Here is a 12999-nt window from a genome sequence, read left to right on the forward strand (position 1 = left end):
TAGGGGATCATAATCTATTTATATAGAAGCAACAAGCTATACAATGCTTTATATTTATTTATAACAAAAGACTCTAATGATGCCGTCCTCTTACCTGCCCAGTGCTTAACACAACACAACACTACACTAGAGCAGAGAGCACAACTGCGCCCATGTCACATGCATGTCCAGGGCCACCAGCAGGGGGGACAAGTGTTCCGGGCCTGAAGGGGGGCCCAGAAGTGCTGCATTTTTCAAAGAGCCGGGTCCCCTTTACGAGCGCCCAAGCCGTGCGGCCATTTCACATATTACCGAATGCGGAAGTGCCGAAAAGACGAAGCTAAAGTCCCGAAGTGGTGAAAAGACCCGAATTCACGAAAGGAGGTGAAGTTGAAGTCCTGAAGCCTTTTGTTTACACACAGTACTCAGGAGTGGCTGCTCATATAACCTACACATCATACTATACACAATGTGTGATGCACATGATCAGTCCCAAGTCTCTGGCTAAATCTATTATGTAGTAGTTGAACTATAGCCAAGCACATTATTAAGAGACTACTACAAGCTTATTGGTGCAAGATTACAGTTTGGAGGAGACATTGGAGTCTAACTATCATATACAAAACTTAAAACTAACTCTGAGAGTCAGGCGAAGCAGCCAGACAAGCACAGTAACTTCTGGTACATTTAATAGAAGATGGCAGGTGGGTGTGGCCTGTCCCATTATTGCTCTCAGCTTAGACAGGAAGAGGAACAGGAGTGAGTCATAAGATAATGGCAAAACAGCAGGAATGCCCTTAACCAAAATGGCCACACAAGCAGATTACTATAATAAGAATAGCCATATCACCTAAAATGATCATATTTATGTTTTGCATACTTTTCTTTTTCTACAATCATTAGAAGTGCAGCATTATATTTCTCAGCCATTTGTAAAAACTTCCATTTATGAACCTGTAGTGTTTAACAGCAGCCCTTTTAGGAAAGGTTTGTTCATGTTTATTACTATGCAGCACAGGGGACATAGGCCAAGGAACCCCCTATCCCCCCAATCTGCACCTTTACATTCAATAAAAAACACAGAGACATGTTATGGCAAAAATCTGTGGAGGTCACAAGCTTTATTTAACAGTTAAAATCAAAGTTTAGGTACACCCTGACCCCAGCTGCGGCTCTCATTCTCCAAACGTGGGCTCCTGCCCAAAAAGTTTCCAAAAAACCTGAAGCAGGGATCACGGGGCCGGGCGCACTCAGTGACCGCCTTTTTGCCCATCCCCCTGCTCCCTCGTTGTGCATAATGGCGCTAACCCAGTCACTTGCATGCATCAGAGAAGACCGTGCAGTCCCAGTCTGATGCACACTCGTGACTCACCAAAGGTAGGCCTGCACTATAACCACTTCGTAGACCTAGAGCCGCACTGATGCCAACCAATGGAAAAAGGGGAGGGGTGACACCTAACCTTTCCAATGGCCCCACTACACCACCTGTGACCTCCACCATTCCTCAATAAACACCTTAATGTTCCCAATGAACAAGTGCAAACCTTCTTCCGATAAATGAACTCCATCCTGTCTGTACAACCTTGTTTGCCTACATTTTATATTTTCATGCCTTATTACACCCCCCCCGCCGGAAGAACACATGAATTTATGCATGGCCCTGTTAACCTTCTTTCTGACCTTCTCAATACCTTTTGGGGAAGAGGCGCCTCTCCAATTGCTTCTAGGAATCATATCTGACCATGCCACACATCGGATTCTCCCTTTGCTCAAAATATCTGTTAAGTCAGCCTTCATGTTCTCAATAAGAGCTGGGGTCCTATGTGACGTAAGGTCATTCCCCCCCGCATGTATGATTAATAAATCTATAGGGTTCCTTCCTGCTGCTTCCAAGGACATACCTCTCAACTGCTCCCATCTCATCCCTCTCTTACCAAGCCAAGCGATCTTCATGTGTTCCTCCGGCAAACCCATCTGCTGTCCTGCAACCCCTGCATGCTTCATTGCCCAGAAAATAAATGAATGGCCTAATATCAAAATGTTGCAAGTTGTCGCACCTCCTGCTGCGACAAAAACAAGAACATTAGTTAAAATCTTCCCTTGCATTGTTTAAAGGTCTTATGTATTTTTTGTAAGCCTTTGACTTCCATCTTCCCAACGCCTTTATCCTCTCACTACTTTCCCCTCCCATTGCTGCTTCAGTTGCTGCACCAATTCTAAAAGAATGGGACCCGAATTTCTTAGGATCCCACCCATTATTGATCACCGCCTTTTTCAAGACCTGTCTGAACTGAAAAGCAGAGAGAGGGGAACCATCCTCATGTAATAATAATAATAATGGACCTCCTTCCGGGCGCACTACCATATATTCCCGTACTAACCTAACAGGGCATGACACTTCACCCGTTTTCGGTATACTTACCCATTTTCCTTTTCCCATCTGATCTGTCTTAGAACTACGAATATGAATCAACAATTTATTTTCTTGTATAGACACGTCTTTGTAACCTAACCCCTTTCCCATTGCCTTTTTTGAAGGTGGCACTAACTCACTGATACGAAATGCTCCTCCAAATGCCAATGCAAAAGCTGCTCTAAACAACACACACTCAAACTGGTCAAAACAAATCCCCCCCAATGATACCAATATCTGTTGCAACCTATTCTTAACAATGGGCTCCCTTTTATCCACCTTAGGACCCTCTAATCTACTCCAACCTTTTAAAAGCTTTTTAATGATAGGATTCCGTGTAAAATCAGGTCTCCCTTCTGCTAAAGAAAAATGTGAAATTGCCGCTAACGTAGTCACCGCCATCGCCTTGGACTTCCCCTCCTTGTACATTTCTTTCAAAAATTCTAACAAATCCTTAAACGCATAATTTTTCTTACCACCAGTGCAGAATAGGCGCCACCTTTCCCATGCCCTTTTATAGCTGGCGAGGGTTTTTTCCGACAACGACCTCGCATATAACTCTTCTAATATGGGTTCACCAGCTGCCACAAATGACCAGGGCACACATGAGCCATTTTTTCTGCCTTAGGGGCCAGTTTAAAGAAAAGCTCCCATCTCTCCCTTGACAATGCGTCTGCTAATGTGTTCTCTACACCTGGCACATGCTGTGCTTTGAATGATATATTGAACTTCATGCAAATTAGCACCAGCTGCCTCAATAACCTAATTACTGGAGGAGAATCGGATGACAAATTATTCACTGCATGAACTACTCCCATATTATCTGATAAAAACCTTATTGCTTTATTCTCCAGTTCTCCCGCCCACAACTCCAGCGCTACCAAAATAGGGAACAACTCTAACAGTGTCAAGTTTTTCGTTAACCCATTCGCCTGCCATACTTTCGGCCACCTACCGGCACTCCATTTTCCTGCAAAATATGCCCCAAAACCAATACTCCCTGACGCATCTGTGAGAAAATCCAATTCCTGGCTAAGCCTAGCCTCCTCAATCCATATTCTTATTCCATTAAACTTATCCAGAAACTTGTCCCACACCTTCAAATCCTCTCGTAATTCCTTTGTAATTCTGATTTTATGGAATGACTTTTTTATCCCTGCCATGGATTTTTCCAGTCGCCTATTAAAAATCTTACCCATGGGAATTACTCTACAGGCAAAGTTTAACAAACCCAACAATTTTTGCATTTCTTTCAATGTTACCTTCCCTGCTGTTATCACCTTCTTGACTGCCTGCACTGTCCTATCCACCTTATCCTTTGGTAGCCTACACACCCTTGCTTCTGAGTCAATTTCAATTCCCAAAAACGTCAATATTGTCGTAGGTAACACCGTCTTTTCCTCAGCTACTGGCACCCCCAACTCTTTCAGCATTTGCAAAAATATTATTAACGTCTTCTGACAAGTATCTTCATATCTCGGCCCAACAATCAAAAAATCATCCAAATAATGAGCTATAGCTACACTCCCTGACCTTCTGTACAATAACCAATGCAGAAATGTGCTAAAAGCCTCGAAAAACGATCAAGATATCCCACACCCCATAGGTAAACACTTATCCACATAAAAAACTCCTTGAAAATAACAACCCGTCAACTTAAAACTATCAGGATGCAATGGTAAGAGCCTAAATGCCGACTCTATATCCACCTTTGCCATCAAAGCCCCTTCTCCCTGCATCTTAACTATCTCCAATGCTTTCTCAAAAGACTGATATTGAACTGAACATTCCTCCTTGTCCAATGCATCATTTACTGATGCCCCTTCTGGATATGACAAGTGCTGGATCATCCTATATTTCCCTGGTTCTTTTTTAGGTACAATACCTAATGGTGACACCACCAAATCCTTTATGGGCATTTCCTCAAATGGACCCGCCATCCTCCCTGCCTTCAATTCTTTCTCCAGCTTCTGTTTCAATGCTTCTTCATGCTGAGTAGCCGACTTTAAATTCTTATATACTTTAATTGGAGTCGGCACCTCTAAAACTGGTATTCTAAACCCTTCCAAAAAACCCTTTGCCAAGAATTCTGCTTTACCTCTATCTGGGTAATCCCGCAAAGCCTCACTTAGCTTGCCCACCTGTACTGGCGTTTCCGCTCTTCTGTTGAGCTGCTCGAAAGGGCTGCCTAATCCCCTCCTTCTTTTTGTTGCATTCACTTACTGCATGTGATAAACCACAAGCTGAACATGCATGTCTAAATCTACAAGCATACCCCCTGCTACAGCGCTTTTCATTATAAGCAAAACAAACATTCCTTGGTTTATGAGATATCAATCCTCTACTCACATTGTTAAACCCACCTTGCTCCTTTGCTACCCATCTGGTCCATAAATCTATGTCCTTTTGACCAAATGACAACATCTTACTATTGACCATCTTTTTTCTAAATGCCCTGTCATAATCAGACCATGAAGTGCCCTTGTAAAAAAGATATGTGTCTACTATGGTATCAATGTACTTAATCACATTAAGGCATTGCTCCGGTTTTCTTTCCAGATAAACGCTAGTAAAAACCAAAAAACCTTTCAACCAATCAAAAAACGACTTATTCTTCCTTCCTTCCCCTTCAATCCTAACCCCATCTTCCTTGGCCTGCACCATTTCCCTTGTCAAATCATATATATCGACAAATTTCTCATCTTCAATTGCCTTCCTCAATTTTCTAGGCAAATGTGCTGCTGTTTCTGTCAAGGCGCATGCATAAGTATCTGCTGCTCCTACCAGCACCAACTGACTCCTCTCCTTTACTGAATCCCCTGCTTTTTTCTCCTTTCCCTTACCTTCCTTAAAGTATTTTTTAATTAAAGCCAAAATTTTCCCCCCCTCTGTCTCACTATCTGAAGTCTCTGATTCTGAATCCCGATTAACCAATACATTAGATCTCAACTCACCCAAAGCACCAACCATCCCAGATGATCTGCGACCTTCCTTCTGAACCTGATGAACTGCTGGCGATGTAGCCGAGATGCGACTTTCCTCCCTCACAGAAAGACTTACTGCCGAAGTAGACGCCTGATCCCTCAGACTTCCAGCTTGACCGCGCCGCTGTTCCCTTCTCTCTTTTCTCCACTGTCTCCAACTGTCCTCCTCCTCTTTGTTCCTGAAAAAGAAACCTTGACCACAGTTATTATCACTGTACCTATTTCCTCGCTGCTCCACCCACCTAGGCCTCCTTGCATATTGGCAAGGACTATGATTCTGAACGCCATAATAACTGCAATCATCATAATCCTCATAAATGCCATCATCAAAATATTCATCATCAACCTCATCACCACCATAATCATCAAAATCCCCCTGGTCCCGATATTGGAAACCTCTACTGTACCTTTGCCTCTGAGAATCATGAATATATCTGACCCGGCCATTTCCCCTGAACCTGACCCTGCAACCCCCCCTTGCTCTTCCTTGCCCCAACCCCCTACCCGTAGGGGGAGGGGCAGACTCCGTTCCCCACTCCCCGTCTTCAGATTCCTCCTCCATGGCCCATCCCCCATCAGATTCGGATTCCCCACTGTTACTGTCCCCATCCTCCCACCCCCCCTCAAGAACTGCCTGCCTAAATCCCCCTCTTGAATTTGAGGCCGAGGAGCCTCCCCCTAATTCGCTGGAGGAACCACTATCATTGGAGGGAGTGGGACCCCTTCGCCCCCCATTTGCGTTGGAGGCAGTGGGACCCCCCCTAGAACCGCTAGGTGAGCCCTTATCGTTGGTGGAAGCGGGACCCCTATCGTTGGTGGGAGCGGGACCCCTATCGTTGGTGGGAGCGGGACCCCTATCGTTGGCCGTTCCACTTTGCCGGGCCCTACCCGAAGAAAGATTTCCGGGACTCCTTCCCAGGCCCCGCCCCCTAGAAGGATTCCTCCCCGTGCCCCTCACCACCTTCCGATGGCTCGGTCCCTCTAAAACATTGGTGGCAGTGGATATATCCAGGCCCACTACCTCCCTCCGCTCGCTTCCCCCCTCCTTACCTGAATGAATCGGACTCTTCGGTGCGCACCCGGCCTGCTTACCTCCGATGACGTCACCGCCGAAAACTCGCGATACTTCACCGACTCGTCTCACAACTTCCCCGATCCTCCTTCGCGCTGGACGTCTTCCGGATTCCTCCTGTAACGAAAACCTCACCTTCCTCTTCTGCCTGAGCCCATTCGACGATGCATCTTCCTGCTCCCAGTCCTCCCGGAACCTCTTCGGCCGAAGAATCTTCCTTCTAGGTGCATCTTCTTCTGCTCCGACGCCTTCCATCTATGGCTCCCGAATCTTCTACTGCTGCCAACGAATCTTCTTCCGCTGCTGCTGAATCCTGCTTCTGCTGCTGGTGCCGCCGCTGCCCCGATGAAGGACCTGCAGGAAACAAAAACAAGTAAGTATGAGCAAAAATCACCACAGCATCACCTTAAAACACTGACCTGCCCCACGCTCCTCCTCTGCTTCCTCCCCCAACCCGCCCACTTTTTTCCCGCCGTGGCTAGCCCCTTCCTTTGTTCTACCTGAGGGGCTAGCTGGGAAGGGTTGGGGGATGCTAAACACGGGCACATTATGGGGGAAGGGGGGCCTGGCCTAAATCCATTCCTACCTAGACGGTCCTCATTCCCCCTTAGAGGGCGCCCTCTTTAGCAGGCCAGATACTTTGCCTTAGCCATGTGGAGCAGAGCTGGCCACTTCTCATCTTGTTTGTATATGGCAATAAGCTTTGTTCTTATTGGTTCAGGAATGTGACTGACAGTGTTGCTTCACAGAATGGTTATTTTATCTGTTTTGTGAAACAAAACTGTCATTTTGTGGAAAGAATGAATCCTGTACTATAAAATCTTGCTTTCTGTCATAGATATCTATTTTGTCAGTCAAATCTAGCTTGACAAGCACTAGTTAGTTACACTATTATATATTATGTCCAAGTTTGTTTTTACATAATTCATTCTGTAAGTAACTTTGCACATAAGTGTATCCGTTACATGGAGGTTATACATTTGTGAGACAGATTGCTTGTTAAACTGTACAGAATGGAGTTTGTGATATAATGACATCCTTTTGTGCACTAACCAGATTTTGTTTTCATTCTTTAATAGAAATAAGTCTTTTGTATATTTTTTTTCTCTGTGTATGGTCACAAATTCTTATATAACATGAGAGACATTCATTCTGTGTATTAGGGATAGTTTTGTATACAGAATGTATTTGGGACAAACGGCACCCCATAGCAACATAGATTGAATGTGCCCAGTGAAGCCATCAGGGAGTTACAAATGTATAGGGCTCCATCTTTACAAGGGCCATAAAAACAATATGTATTTCTGTTAAGTATATCAAAGGGGTTTTATAAATGCTTTCCTCTTATTGTCCCTTACTCCTAAAATATTTTTTAACGGTGGCCTTGAATGTGTTGGGTGTAGCAGATAAATTGGTATTCTCAATCAATAAAAAATAACACCATGTTTTCATCAATAAACCATAATTAAAACCAACATTGAATACATATATGTGATTAATAATAAATATTAGTATATAATTTTTCTTGAACCTTCATCAGAAATATTTTGAAACAAATCTAACAAAACTAACATTTTATTTATAATTGCTGACTTTTGGTTAATACTTATCTTCTGTGAACCCTACTGACCTCCCACCTTCCTCCCACCAATAAGCATAACACAATCATTAGACACTCACAAATTTTACTTCTGATAAGTTATGTGTTTAGACTGATTACCTTTCAAAATGAATAGTAAACACTGCTTTCCTATCCTACCCAGTCCTGTCTAGTACTTGTGTTTTACTACATTAAGTACCAGGGTCAATTACCATTGTGGGGTCAGAAAGGAATTTTGCCCCTCTTAGACAAATTGGAGAGGCTTCAGATGGGGGTTTTCACCTTCCTAGCAGTTGGGCAATATTCATTTAGACTAAAAAGTTGAACTCAATAGGCAGGCAACTTTTTGTTTAACTTTTTATTGAAAATAGATTTGTACATAACAAAGTGTTTCATATGGATGCTTATATAACATGTTAATGTGTACGTTACATCAAAGATTCTTTTCAAATTGACAATTTTCGTTTTGTTGTTGGGTAACGAGGAAAGGAGGGGGAGGATGGAAGGGGGATTGGGGAGGGAAAGGGGAGGTTAATGGGAATCGGGGACTGTATTTTCCAAGCGTCCGACTTACATTTATATCGTTGTATACCATTTATAACATAGTGATTTGTTACAGTATGTTTGTCAACTTTTCCAGTAGTGAATCATCAATATCAAAATCCTAATCAAAATCAAAAAATAAATCTAAATGGTGCCTCCTTAAGGTCTACCCCAGTTTTAAGTGTATATGGTAGGTATAACGTCTATTTATGTATTGAATTTTATTGCTCCTTCTCTTATGCCCTGTATCATAGCTTTTCCTTCTCATTATACAATTTTTTCTTGTTACTTGTTACCTTCTTATATCTTTGTATTTATGGTTCCCATTCTTGTCTAACCATTCAGCTGGAAAAGAGGGCATGGCCCGTGCCAGATGTGGGTAGTGTTTAGTACCCATGGGTCACAGGTTTTTTTTAAATTGTATTTATCTGTCTTGTAGGATACTCGTTAATTTCTCGTTAACAAAGATCCAATTTAGTTTATTTTTGAGTTGCTGCTTTTAATAGTAGGTGCATGTGCCTTTCATCAATGTATATTACTTTGTTACTAAGTATATTTCCCCTTATAGAAACAGCATAGACTATATCATGTAAACCTACCTCAGTAACCAGCTTTTAGCTATATTCATTTTCCTTTTTACACACCTACAGGTTATGGTTATATAATAATCTATAAAACTCAAGCTGGGAACAATGAGATTACTTTTGATCCTTAAAGAAGAACTAAACCCTAAAAATGAATGTGGGGAAAAATGCCATATTTTATATACTGAACTTGTTGCACCAGCCTAAAGTTTCAGCTTGTCAATAGCAGCAATGATCCAGGACTTCAAACTTGTCACAGGGGGTCACCATCTTGGAAAGTGTCTGCGACTCACATGCTCAGTGGGCTCTGAGCAGCTGTTGAGAAGCTAAGCTTAGGGGAAAATGAGGTTGGCCTGTAATATAGGATGATTCTAAAGGGATGATTATTAAATTCTGATGCTAATTGCACTTGCTTCTGTGCTGCCAAGTAGTAATTATCTGTATTAATTAGACTTATATTATGACATTTTCGAACGATCGAAGTAAAATTGTTCGAATTGAACGATTCAAACGATTTTAGTGTACGATCGAACGATTTTACCTCGATGTGTGAAGACTTAGAAAAATGTCTAGATTCAGAAGGTCCCCATAGGCTAACATAGCACTTCGGCAGGTTTAATTTGGCGAAGTATTGAAGTTGAAGTTTTTTTTAAAGAGACAGTACTTTGATTATCGAATGGTCGAATATTCGAACGATTTTTACTTCGAATCGAAGTCGAAGTAAATTCGAAGTCGTAGGGGCACATTTACTATGGGTCGAATATCGAGGGTTAAATAACCCTCGATATTCGACCATCGAAGTTAAATCCTTCGATTTCGGATATCAAAGTCGAAGGATTTACCGCAATTCGAAAAATCGTTTCATCGAACGATTAAAGCCTTCGAATCGAACGATTCGAAGAATTTTAATCCATCGATCGAACGATTTTCCTTCGATCAGAAATTGCTAGGAAAGCCTATGGGGACCTTCCCCATAGGCTAACATTGGTGCTCGGTAGGTTTTAGGTGGCGAAGTAGGTGGTGGAAGTTTTTTTAAAGAGACAGTACTTCGACTTTTTAGTTCGAATCGTTCGATTCAAAGTCGTAGTCGAAGGTCGAAGTAGCCAATTCGATGGTTGAAGTAGCCAAAAAAATACTTCAAAATTTGAAGTATTTTTCCTTCTAATCTTTCATTCGAGCTAAGTAAATGTGCCCCTAAATGAATGTATCTATTCCATAACTTAATTTATTTGAACCATTTCCAGGTCCTACAGGTCCTAGTTTGTTGCCTGTTTTAAAAGCCAAGTGACTAATAAGATTTGCAGGATTATTACAGAGGTTTTACAAAGTGACCAATTCTAATCTACACTAGCACTCTATCTGGAAAGTAGATAAAGTACAACTCCCACACCCAGTTTGTGACTCTACACTGCTTGGGTAAGAGAGTAAGGTTAATGGCACACAGAGCAATTTAGGCTCATTTTGCCTGACATTTTTTTTCAAGCCCATATTCCTTGTTGTTGCTTAACTGCATCTCCCAGCACCACTTGATAGTTGTTGATAAAAAAGCTGAATTGCTTTCTGATATAAGTGCTTGAAGGGCAAAGGGAATAAATAACCTGAAATACAAAGTTAGATTCCCTTAAGAAAAACTTTTCATATATATAAAGCTGATTACTAAATTCACAAATTGTATAGGAAATTACAGTTACATAATGATTTAGGTTGAAATAAATACACATTTTGTGTAATTAAAACCTGCTAGTAGATTCAAAGAAGGAAAAAAAATAAATCTGAATCCTTTTCAATTTGTCTCAGTTGAGGTGTGTGTGGGGGAGATTCCTTCCTGACTCCAAAATGTCAATTGGACCAGTCCCCATTCAACTTTGTACTAAGAGCTAATTTTAGTAACTGTATTTTCCCCATGCTAAATAGCCATTCAACTCTTTCTTGAAGTTAATGTATTTGCCAGTACAGGTATGAAATCTGTTATCCAGAAACCTGTTACCCAGCTCCGAATTACTGAAAGGCCATCTCCCATAGACTCCATTTTATCCAAATAATTCAACATTTTAAAAATGATTTCCTTCTTGTCTGTAATAATATAACAGTACCTTGTACTTGATCCCAACTAAGATATAATTATTGGAAGCAACACCAGCATTTTTATCTAAATTCATTTTTAGGGGTTAGTTCTCCTTTAAGAGGCACATTTATCAAAGGTTGAATTTCAAATTCATATGAATTATATTTAAATCTATATACTCGAATATACTCGAAATTCAATTGGGGGGTTATTTGATAAAAAAGTTGAATATCTAAAACTCTAACTAATATTACTGAACCGAAAACTTCAATCGAATTCGAATTGAATCCTACTAAACTCAAAGCAAGTTTTTTCGGAAGAATGTCAGGAAGGCTAGTAACATGTTCAAATTGGTCCCATTGACGTATACATGAACTCAGCAGGTTTTAGGTGGCGAATAGTCGAATTTAAGTTTTTAAAGGGTCATGGTGTGATAAATCTGGAAATTAGAATTAAAATTAAAATTTGAATCGATTCTAATTTTCAATTCGACCCTTAAAGGAAAACTATACCCCCAAAATAAACACTAAACAGATTGTGAATCGTACCATCCCAGGGGGCGGCACTTATTTTTTAAAGTGGCACATACTACTAAAAAGTATATTATTATGAAAATGGTTTATTTACATGAAGCAGGGTTTTACATATGAGCTGTTTTATGCAATATCTTTTTATAGAGACCTACATTGTTTGGGGGGTATAGTTTTCCATTAATAAATATGCCCTTTTAAGTGTCTTCATAATAATAGGTCTGTCTGGGTCTGAGCAAATAGTTCATAATTACATATGCTTTTAGGAAATGTTTAATTACATTACACTAATGTAAAATAATTTTAGGGAGATTGCTGATGAAATTAGATCTATAGCATATATGAAATTGACATTTAAATGAGGAATAATGAGGAATAGAGGTCACATTTAATAGGAATATGATCCTTTAGGGGCATTTTTATCAAGGGTCGAATTTCGAACTGAAAACCTTTGAAATTTGAATTCAAAAAGACCAACGAAAATTAAGTCAAAGCTTTTTTTTGTCAAATAGGTTTGTTTCAAATAGATCTGTATTCAGCCGAATTCGAATCGAAGGAATACCTCAAAACTTTGATTGACTCTCAATAGGTTCTAGGAGGTCCCCCATAGGCTAAAATAGCAATTCGGCAGGTTTTAGATGGCAAATGGTCGAAATCGAATTTTTAAAAAGACAGTACATGATAAATTTCAATATTCGAATTTTCAATTTTTTTTCAAATTCGAATCGAATTTGGACTATGCCCCAGTCGAAGTACACAAAAAATTACTTGAAATTAATTTTTTTTTCATTCTGCCCCTAAATGTCCAGTTTCATTCTGCGACACTTACAGTATGTTGACTGGTTAGATATTATTATAACGAGCTGGGTAACTTCTTGGCACTATATGAAAAATTATGCTTCTGCTATTATTCTTATTATTATGATGTACAGGTATGGGACCTGTTATCGAAAATGTCCAGGACCTGGGGTTTTCCGGATAATGGATCTTTCTATAATTTGAATCTTCATATCTTGTCAACTAGAAAATCATGTAAACATTAAATAAATCTAACAGGCTGGTTTTGCTGACAATAAGGATTTATTATATCATAGTTAGGATCAAGCACAAGCTACTGTTGTATTATTACAGAGAAAAAAGAAATAGTTTTTAAGAATTTGGATTATTTGATTATAATGGAGTCTATGGGAGATGGCTATTCCGTAATTCAGAGATTTCTTGGTTAATGG

The 12999-nt window shown here is 40.5% G+C and overlaps 1 protein-coding gene across 1 annotated transcript; it reads right to left on the bottom strand.

Annotated features, from left to right (window-relative positions):
• Nucleotides 1-1029: 1029 nt before the first annotated feature.
• Nucleotides 1030-7049, bottom strand: LOC121398990. Its single transcript, XM_041578710.1, has 2 exons — nt 5347-7049; nt 1030-2042 (listed from the first exon to the last, which is right to left on the bottom strand). Exons 1-2 carry the CDS (start codon nt 6701-6703, stop codon nt 1456-1458), a joined length of 1944 nt encoding a protein of 647 aa, XP_041434644.1. The 5' UTR covers nt 6704-7049; the 3' UTR covers nt 1030-1455.
• Between the last annotated feature and the right edge of the window lie 5950 nt (nt 7050-12999).

Source organism: Xenopus laevis, chromosome 9_10S (genome assembly GCF_017654675.1).
Source record: "Xenopus laevis strain J_2021 chromosome 9_10S, Xenopus_laevis_v10.1, whole genome shotgun sequence".
In the NCBI taxonomy this organism is placed as follows: Eukaryota; Metazoa; Chordata; class Amphibia; order Anura; family Pipidae; genus Xenopus; species Xenopus laevis.

Excerpts from the sequence above, each read along its gene's own strand:
- LOC121398990 (XM_041578710.1), bottom strand. The coding sequence starts at position 6,703 with ATGGAAGGCGTCGGAGCAGAAGAAGATGCACCTAGAAGGAAGATTCTT. Across the intron at positions 2,043-5,346 it reads TGGGATGGTTGGTGCTTTGG|CAGGAGGTGCGACAACTTGC; the intron begins GTGAGTTGAGAT and ends TTTTTGTCGCAG.